Raw genomic sequence first — 16,842 nt, 5'->3', positions numbered from 1 at the left:
TACTATTTAAAAAAAAAGAAATACTGTGTAAGCCACAGACATGAAACACATTCTTCCAACACCTAACAAAAATCTAATTTCATGTCATGAAAACTAATGCCAGAGGGAAGAATAACTGGTTTGATGGATCAGACACATATTTCTCTTCTTTTTCATTTTTCCCTCTGCTTTATTCTGCCTTGGGTCATGGTGGGTCTGGTTTTCACAGAGCACAATGCAATAACACAACCCAGACAAGACAGCAATTCATCATTGCATGTAAATGCCCAACTGGCTGATAGCACAGAGGGATTGGATCCCAGCAAGTATGGGCTACCCGAATATCACATCAGACATGACTCTTGGCTGAAAATAATGCCTGCACATGCAATGTCCGATGTTAAGCTGAATTTTCATTTTATAGTGTTATCATTGTACATCCTCTCACCTGGTAGGCACATGTACGTAGAGGCATCTTGTCCTGTTGTGCATTCTAATTAGAGTTCAGTGTTTGCGTTTATCATCTTACATTCTATTACCTGTGTGCTGCTGCCACCTACAGGGCACAACCACTAGTTGCACAAACAAAACCTTAATTTCTACAGAAGACCAGACCGTGTGCCTGTGATACAGCAGGGCTTTTATTTTTCATTTTCAGGAATACAGTCATAAAAACCTCAGCGACAGAGAAACTAGTTAGGGACAGAGACTTTTGGACACAAAAGACAACTATGTACAGAAAAGAGACAAAGACAGACAGTTACATGGAGTTTGTTCTTTTGTATGCAACCATACTGTTGACCTTGTGGATGGAGGTGGTGAAAGAGCGAAGCCGGACCTCTTCGGATTGATCGATAAGCTGTGGCCCAGACTCTTCCCACTGCTCTGGGACCTCCAGATCTTTATCTGTGTAGATCAGTAGGTCAAAGGCACCTGTGCCAATTCAGAGAGTAAAAAGAGAAAGGCTGAAAGGGGTGCAGATAAAATACACTACAATATTACTGCACATTTATTAATCTGCCGTACAATGGAATAAAGGCACACTGATAATAGTAATTACATTGTACCCACCACAAAAAGGCTTAGTGTTTATCAAATACAGATATAATAGACTTCAATGTTAAACCAGAAATGCCACAGGATCAAGAATTAATTGTTTTATTATTTTGTGATGTACCTTGTAACCACTTAATTTCACCCAATGCAGCTTTAACAACATAATTGCAACACAAATAACTTCCATTTCCTTTTCTGGCAGCTGTTATATAGTAACTATTGGAACGGATTCAGCTTGGTCTTTGATGTTAATCCAGAGTGCCTTGAACTTTAGATTCAAATCATTTGCACTGTTAATACAATGCAGGCAAATGATCCATTTTCTTAATATGACAGAGCTCAAAATAACAGCAGAAGTCATAAAACACATGCCATTCAGTTTGAAACCGAGCTTTACTTTCCCATGCTGCTGATCAATGTTTTTATGGAACGTACTTTCTTACACCATATTCAAACCATTAACTCAGGAATTGGATGTACCTGGCTTGCACTAGTGGTCAAACAGTGTAGAATTTAAAAGACCGTAGACTTAAGTTTGGCAGCAAGTTCATTTTTTTCTTTTATTCAAAGCTTCAGTCTCTATGTGTTTGTTGCATTATGTCATTAAATTAGGAAAACTGGTCATCTTCAGAGAACATAGCATTTGTCTGGCTGAATGTAGCTGGATTACACTAGTGGTCACATTCAAATGACATTTCCCCCATAGACTCACATTTAAAGTTAGCTCAAAGGTCATTTCCTCCAACCACGATTTATTTATTTATTTGGATTTTAATGCCACCCACCGAGCCACCATGCCGCCAAACTACGATTTATCCTGTGTGTTTTATTACAGTGTATATTTTTCTAGCTGGCTATACCATACTCAGTTTTGTGTGAAAGAACTAAATCCTACATGTAGCAAACATGTCACTATTTAAATATTCTAATGTACAATGCACCAGTAAGCAATGCCTATTAAAATATTATTCAGTCTTTAGAAATCACTTAACAGTTCCATCATTAAATATCATTCCCTTAAATTAAGTGGTTAAAACAAAACATATAGGTGAAACACAGGAGTTCCAATGTAAAAGTCATGGGATTGGAACCTGCAGTTACACAACTATTTGCATGAAGGTACAACACTATCATTAGCTGTGAAATACTTACAGGCAGTTTCCAGTAAAGGCAAGAAGGTGACAGTGGCTGTGATTTGTCTGATAACAGAGCGGATTTCTTCCTGAATGGCTTTCATAGACTTCTCCCGGGGAGCACTAAAATAAAGAAGAGGATTTAACATTTAAGTACAGTGAAGCTGTTATTCTAGCTCATGTTCCACCAACTCGACACAACTGAAACAATTATTGTCACAACAGTAGAGTCAACTTTTAATTAAAAATGATTACAAAAATGATGTAAATGTTTTGCATAATGCCCAAGTATGAAGGTAAACCTCTACTCATCAGCTTATAAAAAGATTAGATGTTTATTAGCACCTGTAATGAACTGTTTGCTACTAACTATAAAATCTACATTCTGAAAGCTGAACTGGTTCTGAATTCTGTGTTTATCTTTATATTACTTTTCTACATCACTCCCATGCTCACTACATTATGCTGTTTTTTAAATCAATGAAGCATGTGTTTTATAGTATACAGGGTGTCCCTGAAGTCTGGACACATAGGCAAAATGCATATTTTGAATACATTTCAAATAACATTTTATTTCATTAGAATATTAATCAATAACATCTTCAATGCGTTTTCCACTATTTGTGATGCAATATGTATGTGTGTGTATTTTAGTAAAATATAGTTAGTTATAGTTAGTGATATTTCCTATGTGTCCAGACTTTAGGGACACCCTGTAATAAGGGGCTGTGAGCTTGTTGGTTATTGGTTAAAAGAATTTGCATCCCTATGAAAAATATTTTGATTTCAGCATGTAAAGGAATAAATCCTTGAAAACCAACCTGCTCTCCTTGGCTGTCTTGTCGCATTCTATGTCAAACTGCCATCGCTCCAGGACCTCATTCGTCTCAAGACATGTGATTACCATCACCAGCTTCTGCACTGTGCAATCAAACAGCCACTCTGTACAAAAGGTAAAAGAAGAAGCAAAAGGCAACTAAAGAACATGTAAATTTTTACTATATGGCCAAATATATGAATATACACACAAGTTTACGGATAATAATACTGAACCCACTGCCTTTTTTGTGGCTACAGCATCCTCCAATCGTCTTGGAAGGCTTTCCACAAAATTTTTCAGTGTGTCTGACAAATTGTGCATATTCGGTCAAAAAATCAGCCAATGATGTTGAACAAGAAGGCCTGGCTTGTAAGTGACATTCCAAATCACCCCTAATGTGCTAAATAAAGTTAAGTTCAGGGTTTTGTGCAGGTTACAGGTGTTCACAACTAGTTATTTATGCCTAGTTTGCAGGAAAGGGCTTTGCCCAAATTCTTGCCATGAAGTTATACTTTAGATAATTAATGTTACACACCTTTTAGAAGTGGGTGTTTGTTTATTTGTTGTTTAACGCCATGTTTACACATTGGTCATTTTAATGGCAAGATAGGTACCTAGATAATGTACAGGTTATTTATTCATCTTCTTTGTCTAGTGTCCTTTCTGTGTTTAGTTCTAGATGTGTATTATCAGTCCTGTATTTAAAAAAAAAAAAAATTTATCAGTCTCTCTGTTTTGGTTTTGTTAAAAATGTCAACCACTGTATTTGGTATTGCAAGTCTTTGACGTTATGTTATGTTTTGTGCACTTTGTTAAAAAATATTCAGTGTTTATTTGTGTATTACAGTGGTCACATATCGGTGGGCACTCTCCCTTCACCAGGTAGCAGTGGGTGTAGGTAGCTGAAACACCTGAACTCAATAATTAGGAGGGGTGTCACATGCAGTCCAAATTTAAACTAATTTACAGAAGAGGGGTCTAAAAAACATCTGCGTGTAAAAGACTCAAACCTTTAAGCTGCGTCACCACGTTGGTCAGGTAGGTATTTAGTTTGGGGTCTGTAGTAAGCTGAAGACTCATGTCGTACTTTGTGACATGGGTGAAAGTCTCTGCAGGATAGATCCCTCGCTGGTATAAGATGCTGTTTATTCCGAATGCTGCAAGAGTACACACATTGAAGAAGAAGAAGATAGAAAAGAAGATATACTTTATTTGTCATATATACATATACAGGTGTACAGTACAATGACATTTTTTCTTCGTATATCCCAGCTTGTTTGGAAGCTGGGGTAAGAGCACAGGGTCAGCCATCAGACGCCCCTGGAGCAGACAGGGTTAAGGGCCTTGCTCAAGGACCCAACAGTGGCTGCATATCAGAGCCTGGATTTGAACTGCCAATCTAACAGTTGATAGCCCAAAGCTCTACCCACTAGGCTACCACTGGTCCCATTGTAATCAGAACAAACTAGCAACATAAACCGATAGTGTAGATATGTCAAGCCACAAATATAAACATTGCCAAAAATTGAGAAAGGTCTTCTATAAGTAGGACTGGGTAATAAAGGCATAATACATTTTGAGCTGTTGGATATAGCTTAATGTACATCCACAGTTTTACACTATGTTTAAGAAAGTAGAAATAACTTTCATTCCTGACTATGAGGGAAATCAAAGGGCATTCGTGGTTCGACCTAAACCTTTTGCACACACAGGTTGTCACAAAGAATGCCTTTATTTGTCATATATACATATACAGGTGTACCGTACAATGGAATTCTTTCTTCACATATCCCAGCTTGGGTCAAAGCGCAGGGTCAACCATTGTACGGCGCCCCTGGAGCAGAGAGGGTTAGGGGCCTTGCTCAAGGGCCCAACAGTGGCAGCATGGCAGAGCCATGTATTACAGTTATAGTGGGAGCTGTTGATGAGCAATGGTCTTACAAACACAGTTGATGCATAAAGTTAATTCACTACAGCTGTAATGGATTCGCAGTGGCACGGCTGGTAGTGTGCGTCCCGAGGAACTGGGTTCGAGTCTCACTTCCGTTCTCCCTATTCCGTGCATAACCACATTGTAGAATGTGTACTGGCTGCATTCAATTGCCTCTAGGTGTGAATAGGTAATTGAATAGACAATTGTAATGCCATGTATTGGACTGGTGCTCTTTGCATAGTGTGTTTCTGCTGTGCGTCATGCGTTTATGGGTGGCACTGGATCCATCGCGACCCTGGTCAAGACAAAACGGTTGGCTTAATTACACGACTGTGGATATTGCATCAGATTTGACAGGATTTAAACATAGACTAACTACAATATGAGCTAAACTGGGATGTAAACAGTACACATGGACGAGTGCGAAAGTCGACGACACCGTGTGAAGTGTTAGCTAATGCTAACCAGGTAGATAACATGAGAAACACTCATTAAAAAGCGGTTCGTTGAGGTGCATGTATAAAAAATATAAATATAAATAAACATTAACTTTTACATACACTTGACAAATCTACATGCACGGTAATAAGATATGTAATGAACGCATTCCAGCTGTATGGGGAAGCTAGTCGGCTAAACTGAACAATGCGGACGCGTTTAACAAAGGCATATTTCTTACAACGACGGATAAATAATGTCTTTACTTACAGAAGAACTCGGCAACCAGCTCAGCGCTTCCCTTCAGTGTAATTCCCTGTAATGTTTTGGACATTTTTATGCTGGTCTGCTCCCCTGTTGAAGAACTGATATTCTGTTGTATAGCACCCTTGTTTTCTTCTTACCCGCCACACAGTTTGAATTCAGACAAATTTGAACTGCTGCGCATGCGCATTCCCAAACAACCAATGCAACACCATCGACGTGGATGTAGCCTGCCTCAGGCGGCGTGTTGTTTTTTAAACTCTTTATATTTTACATTTTTTCTTTTTAATTTCTTTATACTGTTTCTTTATGTTAATAATTGTTATAAAATAATTGTATTATTTTTGTTTAACTAGCACAAGCTATAATTAAAAGAAAGAAAATTTTTAGATGAGTGGTGCAGCAGGTAGTATGCTACACAGCTTCATGCCCACTGAGGGTTGACCCATTCGAAAGGGCAGCTCACCCAATACCTTGGTGTAGGTTTTCATACGTGTATAAATTATTCATTTTACATTGATGCATGCTCAATTATCCAGGTACACAAATCCACAGAGTTTAATCACATCTGGACACAAGTTTGTCGTAGAGATACGTCTCGTCACTCATCCAAGTGACTGAATTCAGACTGAATCAGGCATAACATTAAAACCACCTCCTTGTTTCTACACTCACTGTCCATTTTATCATTTCCACTTACCATATAGGAGCACTTTCTAGTTCTACAGTTACTGACTGTAGTCCATCTGTTTCTCTGCATGCTTTGTTAGCCCCCTTACATGCTGTTCTTTGATGGCCAGGACTCTCCTAGGACCACTACAGAGCAGGTATTATTTAGGTGTTGGATCATTCTCAGCAATGCAGTGACACTAACAAGGTGGTGGTGTGTTAGTGTGTGTTGTGCTGGTATGAGTGGATCAGACACAGCAGCGCTGATGGAGTTTTTAAACATCTCACTGTCACTGCTGGACTGAAAATTGTCCCCAACCAAGAATATATCCAGCCAACAGCGCCCCGTAGGCAGCGTCCTGTGACCACTGATGAAGGTCTAGAAGATGACCAACTCAAACAGCAGCAATAGATGTGCGATCATCTCTGACTTTACATCTAGAAGGTGGACCAACTAGGTAGAAGTGTCTAATACAGTGGACAGAGCACAACACACCAGCACCAGTACAACATACCAGCACAACACACACTAACACACCACCACCATGTCAGTGTCACTTTAGTGCTGAGAATGATCCACCACCCAAATAATACCTGCTCTGTGGTGGTCCTGTGGTGGTCCTGACCAGTGGCGGCTCCTGCCAAATCTCTCAGGGGGGGCAATTGTTGCGATGATGGCCAAGGTGACCCGTTCAATGGGTAAATTAAAGCTTAAATAATTAACATCTTAAGTCATCTGTCAGTTTGCCCTCACAAATAACTTTGAACATGGAGAGAGACCAGCTTTAACATTAATCATAAAATTAAGTAAAGCCTTTACACTAACAATTGCAACTGATGTGCAATGAATAAAGAAGTACAATTAAACAATTGGGGTGATACAATAAGTGCAATCACAATTCACAATTTAAAAATTACTTTACTTACTTGTAATTTACTTGTAACTTATATGACTTCCCCCATTTGTAGATACTTGCTTGATGTTTAAATTTGGTCTGGGTGGCCCTAATTCTTTAGTTGCAAATTTGTCCTGATTACTACGACGACTTGACACCATGGAGTTGCTCCGAACTGAGGTAATGGTAGTCATGGTGACGAGATCGCGACACCAAGTTACGTATGACGCAAGCACATAAGTGCGAGCCCTCCCAGAACCCATTCAGAATGTATTGCAGCGCCTGCAGTTCGAAAAAAAGAGCCTTAACATGAGAGTCTATGAGAGCAATCCGGGGCGATTTTCAGTCAGACTGAAATCGCCCCAAAAGGGGCGGTACTGTACGGAACACAACTCGACGCTGATTGGACTACGATATTCAGAGGCAAGACAGACTCCAGAACAGTCACAGCTGTGATAGAAAAATTTCTTCCCTTTCGTCCTTTGGTGGTGCGTCGCCCGATCGCCCTAAGGAATGAGCCACCCCTGGTCCTGACCATTGCAGAGAAACAGATGGACTACAGTCAGTAATTGTAGAACTTCAAAGAGCTTCTATATGGTAAGTGGAGCTGATAAAATTGGCAGTGAGTGTAGAAAGAAGGATGTGGTTTTAATGTTATGTCTGATCAGTGTATATATGGTCATAGAGGGTTCTTAAAAAAATTCCGGACCTATTTAAACTCTATTTATTAAGAATTTCAAAAACATATTACAACAGTTGTACTTTTCTACATAGTCACCTTCCGATGCATTTTGCCCAACGCTGTACCAACTTTTTAATGGCATCAGCAAAAAATGTTTGTGATTGAGCGCGTACCCACTGATGCACCACTGCTCTCACATCATCAATACATCTTTAAATGGTCCAAAAAGGTGGAAATCAGATGGCGCTAAATCCGGACTATAAGCTCTCTCTCAGTCTCTAAGACATGACCAGTTACTACTCCTCCCACCCTCATTGTTTCCAACAAAAATAAAAGTGGCATTTTTGAGAGGAGGAGGATGTATAAAAAACACTGTCCAGAGGAAACACAATGAGGTCAAAAGTTCACAGCTGTCATGACAACCCCCTCCCTCACAAATCTTCCTGCAAAATGCCACTTGTAATGACTACTGAAAAAAGATCATAAGAGCACACATGATCATTAAGGGAAGAGTTTATTTGCAGGCTTTACTTAAACAGTTTAGGTTAATTATATATAAACTAAATTGAGGTATTTGCACTTTTTTAATTGTTGCTGGTTCTGGCTAGTTTAGGCAAATCTACTGGACATTTGGGTCATTCCTACAATTCGGTGCTTTTTGTGTCCCCAGTACTGATCGTTGTATTTATTAAGTACATTTTAAACAATAAAATTTTTACAATACAATACAATCTTACTGAAATAATGAAAACTTTCAAATACTAAACACATCTAGCCCCCAAAATAAAATGACTGTATACATACTGTTTTTATCTTAGATAGCAGAGGTTTTTCCATGTCCCCAGTGCTGTACATTCTGATTTAGTGATGATATATGAGGTTTAATCATGAAAATATCTGTCTTTCAAAACTGTTAAAAAGGTTTGTTTAAGTCTCTCTAAACCTTCATTTTATTGCTGATTAGAAGGGTTTTTCACACATCCATCAAGTTCCTGTCCACCCTGTTATTTCTTACTACTGTCTCTTAAAATGAAGAACTGTTTTACATACTGACATCATTTCCTGGAGCTCACATGATCTTTTTGGAGGGAAAACAACTGTGGAAGGTGAGTTGGCTAACTCCTCATTTTAATCTGAATTCACTTTTATGCTAGCATGGTTTTGCTCACTCGCTAGCTAATGGCTAATTTTATGTCAGAATGTCCACGCTGTTATGGTCCAACCTAATACGTAACAGGGTGGATGTCACAGTGTATATGTACATGTGTAATTTAGCTTGACCAATATTAGTTTGGGAAAGTATAACACGTCCTTTTTATAATAAAACATGAAAAACAAATTAAAACAGTGTTTCATTTTCAAAAAGTTTTAAGGTCCAAAAGGCACCCAATTACAGGAATGACCCATTTGTATAAACAAAATAGTCAACATTTTGTTTTATTACTGTTCCTCGGCTTTTCTGAATAATGCTCTACTTGTTTGGAAAAAAGTGTAAATGTGGATGATGTTTCTGAGTGCCCTGAAAAATATTGCTTAATTAAGTAAGAAATAATTCCATTTTATTATTTCAGTTGTTTGATATAGTTCATTAAATCTGATGTCTCATGTTTTTGGTAGTCAGATGGCACCAGGCTACAGTACTTTTAAACAGGTTGCTGTTAAATAAACCTTTCTATTCCACAATGATCACAAAAAAGTTGGAAGATTCTATGGAATTGTATAACTCTGTTTATCTAGCTGGCCTGTGTTGAACTTGTCAGACACCCAGGTGTTTTACATCGTTTTGTCCATTGTAAATAAAGACTGATGGTGTATTTACTTCAGTATTTACGTCAAACACAGGTCTGCCGCCAGGCTCTTGTTTATCAGCTGAACCTAATCACTATTCTAGACACAGGAGTAGATCCTAAACACAATGATGTTAATTAGACATGGCAGCCCATTTTTATTGTGTTAGCGTGAGCACTCAGAACCATTGTTGTCCTTTCATCACATTGTGTGGGTGTGCATCTTTCTGTCTCTTTATTAAGTAAACAATAATTTTGCCACATATTTATATATTTTTATGAGTTCACATCTGCAAGATACATTTTAAAAGAATCAAAGTCAGAGTAAATGAAGACAAATAAACTCAACAATTGCAGTTTATGTATTTATAAAAAATATTGATTTATCATTTATATTTAAGGCTAGAAAAAATAAGTCGAATAATAAGACAAAGATTAAAGGTAGATAAGGATGTAGGTAAGGATGCCCTGTTGTATAAAAAAAAACACACAAAGTCTAAATCTGCTTCTATTAGGGAAGTAATGTTCTTGTTAATCATGCTCCATTCTGGAAAACTATGGCAAGAAACTATGCGAGATGCATAAAGCCATAAACATCTATAAATGCATTTGTATTGACCTAGTGTTCATTCATTAATGTTGAACTTGTAAAGATCACACAAAGAGCACAGAAATGAAAAAAAAAAAAACATATATATATATATATATATATATATATACGTATATATATATATATATATATATATATGCATTTTTGCATACACTATGTCCGTCACAATACAAAGGGAATTCATTTATAATTTTATTATATGAGAAATTAAGGATTTGTATTAAGAAATAAAAAAAAAAATTTTGGCTAATGCAACATGACGTTTTGTTTCAATATGTAATTGTATATTGCTGAAATTACAATAAAGCCTCTCTTGAACTCTTGACAGTGACGCCAAATGTGAGTAAATCAACACAGGAATTCCTGCCCTTAAGCTAACTTAGATGCTGTGGTATTACCTATCAGTCGGACAAGTGTCTACATAAAGACATGAGTGTTTTTTTTCTTGGGGGAACGGAGGGGGTTGGCCAAAACTTGTGATGGACTGGTGTCCTGTCTGGGGTGTGTTGCTGCAGTGCACACTGTAATTGCTGAATGTGCCACGACTTTGACCAGATCAGTCATTCATACCAAGAAAATATCTAGTTTTTTACTGACTCACTATAATTTTTTTTTTTTTTTTAATGCATTTTCTCCCCATTTTCCTCCCGATTTAGTGCACTGCTGAGAGATACCAGATTGCATCCAAGGAGAGCAAGTTACTGTACACGCCTCTTCCAACATGTGTACAGCCCTCCTCTTCTCGCCCCTGCATTCTGCACAGGCGTCTCTTCCGCCAGTCAGGGTCCTTACACATTGTATGAAGACCTACCCACCCACACATAGTCCGGTCCTCACCCGCAGATACGGTGGCCAATTAGTATCTGCTGGAGGCACTGCAAATTATGCCCGCCAGATGGCGCCTAGCCGACCGGTGGCAACCGAGGAGTTTAGAAACTCGGTGCTGGTGTGCTAGCGGAATATCCCGCTGCGCCACCTGGGCACCCTAACTCACTATAGTATATTCTATAATAGTTTTAGCAAAGACAGTATATGTATAACATCCTCCCTGTCTCCCCTCTATGTTACCCTTGATTAGCATCCCTATGGCAACGATTTAAGTGCATCTTGTTTTGTTTTCATGTCTGTGTTCCCCTGCTCTGTCTACACCCCCTCAAAATGTCATCACCTGTTTCTCATTATTGTGGCAATTATTGTGTAAGTATAAATATCCCAGTATTCTTTGTTCTAGGCTGAGTACTGCCATTACTTGCATGACAAAGAAAAGTTCAGTTTCTTGTTCATGTTTTCCTTGTCCTTTTCCCATGTCTTGTTCTAGTGGCTGTTTTTCATATAACTCTTCAATGTTTTGCAAGAGTTGGCTAATGCAAATGACCTGCCTCCTCTCTCCGTCCAGCATTACAATATGTACTAAAGCTTTATTATTAAGACAAGGATGCAAATCAGACCACATTTATTTCAAAATAGTTTATAAACTTTGTCTTGCCACTGCACATACTGTACTGTATTTTTTGGCAATTTGCCTATACCCTTCAACCAGCTGGAGTCTGGCACTTACCCACTGCATACACTTGCAACAGGATGTTTAGTCACGGCCCTGCATAATCTCCTGCTGAAACACGACCCCATTTATCTGCAGCCCAACCTCTTCACGTCATCTGGCGACTCTCTGTCATCGACTTTCCCTCGCCGTCACAGCTGGATAGTTGCATTTTCGTCAGTGGGCTCACAGAGCATGTGTTTGCAGTCTTTGTTTCCATTTAATAGCTGTTATGGAAATTTCCTGAAGCCTATAGTGTTTTTGTAGCCCTAATAAAGCCTCTATAAACATTCCATAAATTACAGCTTTTGCAACAAGCTTTTACTGAGTGCAATAAATATATTTGTGCTTGAGTAAGTTTAAGCTTACAGCTAGCATATTTATCAACCCTTCAATAAATATATGCAGTATACTGTTCATTTTAAAAGTAAACCCACACTTGGAAGGGACATGTGTCAAGGTAGTTTTGGGATTTCCATTTATGGTTTTGGAATGATTAAGGATGATAAAAATTATTTTGGCAGACGCCCAGGTGACACAGCGGGATATTCCGCTAGCACACCAGCGCCGAGATTCGAGACTCCACGGTTCGAGTCTCGGCTCTGCTACCGGTCAACTGGGCGCCACCTAGCGGCACAACTGGCAGTGCCTGCAGCAAACACAAATTGGCCACCGTGTCTGCTGGGTGGGAAAATGACCAGACTAAGTGGGTGGGGTCTTCAAACGCTGTGCAAGGACCCTGGTTAGCAGATAGAGACGTCTGTGCAGAAGCACGGGTGTAAAGAAGGGGTCCGCTAGGAATGCACACGCGTCAGAGGGCACGTGAGCAGCAAATATACACTCCTCGAACGCAATCAGGGATCCACAGCAGCGGAAGACAAATTGACTACGTTGAATTGGAAGAAAAAGGGAGTAAATGCATAAATAAATATATAAAAAATCTTTTGCCGTGGTACAAAGTCATGTGATTCTGTCATGGCCACAGAATTTCTTTTTTTCTAATTTTATTTATGCATTTCCCCCTTTTCCAATTAGTCTTCCACTAGTCTTACAAAGTCCACTAACCAGGGTCCTTACACAACGTCGAAGACCCCCACCCTTTTATTAGTCCAGTGTTTTCCCATACAGCAGACTTAGTGGCCAATTCTGCTACAGGCACTGCCAATTGCTTTGAATTTCTTGTTGGACAGTATGATGGGGATGGCACAGTGGCTAGGTGGGTAGTACTGTGTCCTCACAGCAAGAGTGTGTTCAGTTCCCATGTGGTTCTTTGCATGTTCTCCCTGTGTCATGGTTTTCATCTGCCAATTTCTAAACCAGAGTTGAATATGTTGTAGTTCTTTGTATTTTTTCTTTTTGTACTAAAATAATACTTTGGATCTCTAAGTATTCCTGCACAGATGACCTGTCTGAACCAAGTCTGCCAAGTACATGTTAATCTTTGACTTTAACTGTAATTACATTACATAACATACCAAGTATTGAATGCATAATGTATGCAAAGTGTTATGTCTAACTGGCCGAGTAATATATTTTCCACCTTGTGCCCAGTATTCTGTTTTATGCCCAGTATGTTGTTTCCATTCTGGTAGGGTTTGTGTGATTCCTGGAAGAAACTAAGTAGTGATGTCATAAAAGGGTCAAATATATTTTCTTATTTATTTATTAACTTATTTATTTTCAACAACCACTTCATTGTTATCAAAGTTGGATTGGGTCAAACCCTGGACACGGCAACAGTTTATTGCAAGGCTTCTGACACATTGTATCCATTTACCTATTTACTCTCTGAATCAATTACTCACATCTTGGCTAGTTTTAAAGATTCAGATCCACTTTTTCAATGTTTGAGAGAAGCAAGGAAACCAAAGAACATAAGGAGGTCCAAGGGACTAATATAAGAGAACACTTACAGACAGTGACCAAAGACTATGCTTGAACCCAAATGCCATGGACCCCGGCTGTGCTGAACCCACACTACCTCCTGTGTCACCGTGTCACAATATAATATCTTTAGCTTCATCGTTTTTTACAAATAAGCCAAAACCTTTAACAACAAATATAAGAAATGGCTGATATTAATTATATAGATTTCTTTGTCACCGGCATGACTCACATGTCAGAAGGTGGACTATCTTGTCCAAGTTGGCTTTAGGTGCAAATCATTGTGTGTAATGGGGTAGACTAGTAACCTATCCACAGTTTCTTTTTGCACTGTGGTCAGTGTTACAAAAGACTACAAACCAATCACCACCAAGTCATAGATAAATACATAAGTGAACATACCAGGGACTTGGTTGCATCCTAATAGAACACAGTGTGTCAGAATACTAATGAGTATACTATTGAGCACATGTGGTTTGGAACATAGCCCAAATACTTCTGTTGCTCTGAATAGGAAAGAATGTAAAACACCATTAAAGTCCAGTGCAGTGAACATGTGAATGTGTTTTTTTTTACATTCAGTTGTTTTAAGTCTTCGGATAATATTTAATGTACAGTATGTTAAAGACAAGTACACACATAATGCATTTTAATGATCATTTTATTCATGGGAAGAAAAAGTATTCATCATCAGCTGGTTGTGTGTAGGCATTTGTGTACTATACTATTACTACACCAATCAGGCATAACATTATGACCACCTTCCTAATATTGTGTTGGTCCCCCTTTTGCTGCCAAAACAGCCCTGCAACTGTGATGCACTGTGTATTCTGACACCTTTCTATCAGAACCAGCATTAACTTCTTCAGCTATTTGAGCTACAGTAGCTCGTCTGTTGGATTGGACCACACTGGCCAGCCTGTGTGCATCAATGAGCCTTGTCGCTGGTTTACCACTGTTCCTTCCTTGGACCACTTTTGATAGATACTGACCACTGCAGACCTGGAACACCCCACAAGAGCTGCAGTTTCGGAGATGCTCTGACTCAGTGTAGCCATCACAATTTGGCCCTTGTCAAACTCGCTCAAATCCTTACGTTTGCCCATTTTTCCTGCTTCTAACACATCAACTTTGAGGATAAAATGTTCATTTGCTGCCTAATATATCCCACCCACTAACAGTTGCCGTGATGAAGTGATAGTGTTATTTACTTCACCTGCCAGTGGTCATAATGTTATGCCTGGTCGGTGTATAAGCACTTCTATTCCTAAATTGTAAATTTACAAAGTATGCTAAATGGGTTATAGTAACTTTGGTTAACAGTGTGGCAAATAAGTACAAATGTAAAAAAGACATGATGTAATGAGTTTGGTGGAGGAGCACCACTGACCCCAACTGTAATGAAAATGCCAACTGGGAACCCCACAATTTTATTCAACATCAGTCCACAGTTTTCTACAGACACACTCCTCCACAGAATCTTGTGAGGCTGTTTGTTATAGCTACATTACATTTACATTTTCAGCATTTAGCAGATGCTTTTGTCCAAAGCGACTTACAGCACTGTGACAATATACTGTCTAAGCAATTAAGGGTTAAGGGCCTTGCTTAAGGGCCCAACAGTGGAAACCTGGCAGTGGTGGGGCTTGAACCGGCAAACTTCTGGTTGCTAGACCAGTACCTTAACCGCTAGGCTACAGCTGCCCTGTATTACCATAATGTCCTGCCATTAATTACCATAATTTTTGAATAGGGTGTCCAGAAATGTCAGGCGATCACATACTGGTGGGCATATAGTGTATGTTTTGTTTGAACATACATCTAAAATGATTCAATGCAACAAATATGTCATAACAGAGGCAATAAAAATAGGGCACTTACTTTTTCACTACCACTGTATAATATTGCTGTGGATTGAGTGATTTGGAGTGGAAATGAGGTTTTTTTAATGTATATTTTCAAACCAAGTATTTTACTGTGTCTATAATCCAGAATGTAATAAAGATGAGGTAAGGGTAAAGGATCTTTTCATGCAATTTTATGTATGGTGAAAGAGAGCTAGTGTGCAGCATTTGTTCATCTGAAGTTGATGGCATATGGCATATGGCATATGGCATATGGCCAGCACTCACTGATTACTAAGCTTATTCAGTGCACCCTGTCTACAAGTCCCACGAAAAGCACTGGCAGCATTATAAATAGAACTTATATGCCTAACTGCTGGCTTTGTTTATGCAGAATTAGCAGTTAACACCAATGGTCCTCTGTACTGTGTGCTATTCTGCAAGATATCCAGCAGAAGCTGCACACAGAAAACGAAATATACGAGCTCGAACTGCTTTTGTCTGTCTTTGTATGTGCAGCTCCAATTACACTGACTGGTCAACCAGCTCAATCTATATTTTATTTTAATTGTGGGAACACAACAGGGTTTCTGTGTAGCTTGAAGCAGAGAAGAAAGTTGGGAAGGGGGAGGAAAACAGTCCCTCCCTCAGGGCTTGCTTGGTCTCTAAGCTCCACCTAGCACTGGAACTAGATGGCACACTAAAAACGTCTAGTCTCATTCAAATGTTTTTTTTTTTTTTCATTATAATTTTATGGTGCACAGGTTACAGGCACCTACTGTATAAATAACTACAGTTCCTTAAAAATGAATTTAACCACAGCATTCCTTTTTACAATTGTTACAGCCTACGATTTGTATCAAATTGACTAGACATTAGTAATCAAAGACATGGGTTTTACAGCCAGTGATCTATTCATTTTGCAAACATGATGGGGAACTTTTGGCCCATCTACCTCTGTCAGGTTGGTTGGGGAGCCATGGTCATTTTTTGTTTTATTTAAGACATCTCTAGTGTTTATATGGCAGAAGGTTTCAGGTAATGCTGTATTCAAAATCTCTTTGTACTGTGCACTATTTATTTTGAATAAATTCTGATTAAACTACTTATTCCCTGGCATTACCTTTACACCACACCTGCCAGTGTACAATGCTTTCAGTTTCAGCCAAACGTCTGCAATGCAAGTTGTTGACTAAATTTAGTGGGAAAGCCTGGTCTAGGCAGCGTGGCTGTAGTTTCATATTTTGTTTATTATTTTGTGAGGGCCAAAACTAAATTCCAGACTTATTTTAATGCTTCTGTAACTA

At 38.8% G+C, this 16,842-nt stretch overlaps 1 protein-coding gene across 1 annotated transcript; it reads right to left on the bottom strand.

Moving 5' to 3' along the window:
- Positions 1 to 602: 602 nt before the first annotated feature.
- Positions 603 to 5,800, bottom strand: mad2l1 (MAD2 mitotic arrest deficient-like 1 (yeast)). The gene is made up of 5 exons (XM_062993120.1): positions 5,630 to 5,800; positions 3,999 to 4,145; positions 2,990 to 3,110; positions 2,188 to 2,291; positions 603 to 912 (listed from the first exon to the last, which is right to left on the bottom strand). Exons 1-5 carry the CDS (start codon positions 5,691 to 5,693, stop codon positions 740 to 742), a joined length of 609 nt encoding a protein of 202 aa, XP_062849190.1. The 5' UTR covers positions 5,694 to 5,800; the 3' UTR covers positions 603 to 739.
- Positions 5,801 to 16,842: the final 11,042 nt, after the last annotated feature.

The sequence above is a fragment of the Trichomycterus rosablanca genome, chromosome 4 (assembly GCF_030014385.1).
Source record: "Trichomycterus rosablanca isolate fTriRos1 chromosome 4, fTriRos1.hap1, whole genome shotgun sequence".
Taxonomy (NCBI): Eukaryota; Metazoa; Chordata; class Actinopteri; order Siluriformes; family Trichomycteridae; genus Trichomycterus; species Trichomycterus rosablanca.
This window is presented reverse-complemented; position numbering and strand designations above follow the sequence as displayed.

Bases quoted from the DNA above. Each gene is read 5' to 3' on its own strand.
- mad2l1 (XM_062993120.1), bottom strand. From the start codon at position 5,693: ATGTCCAAAACATTACAGGGAATTACACTGAAGGGAAGCGCTGAGCTG. The intron at 2,292-2,989 runs GTTGGTTTTCAA...TCTTTATTTTAG, and splicing joins AAGACAGCCAAGGAGAGCAG to TGCTCCCCGGGAGAAGTCTA. The intron at 913-2,187 runs GTAAGTATTTCA...GAATTGGCACAG, and splicing joins GCCTTTACTGGAAACTGCCT to GTGCCTTTGACCTACTGATC.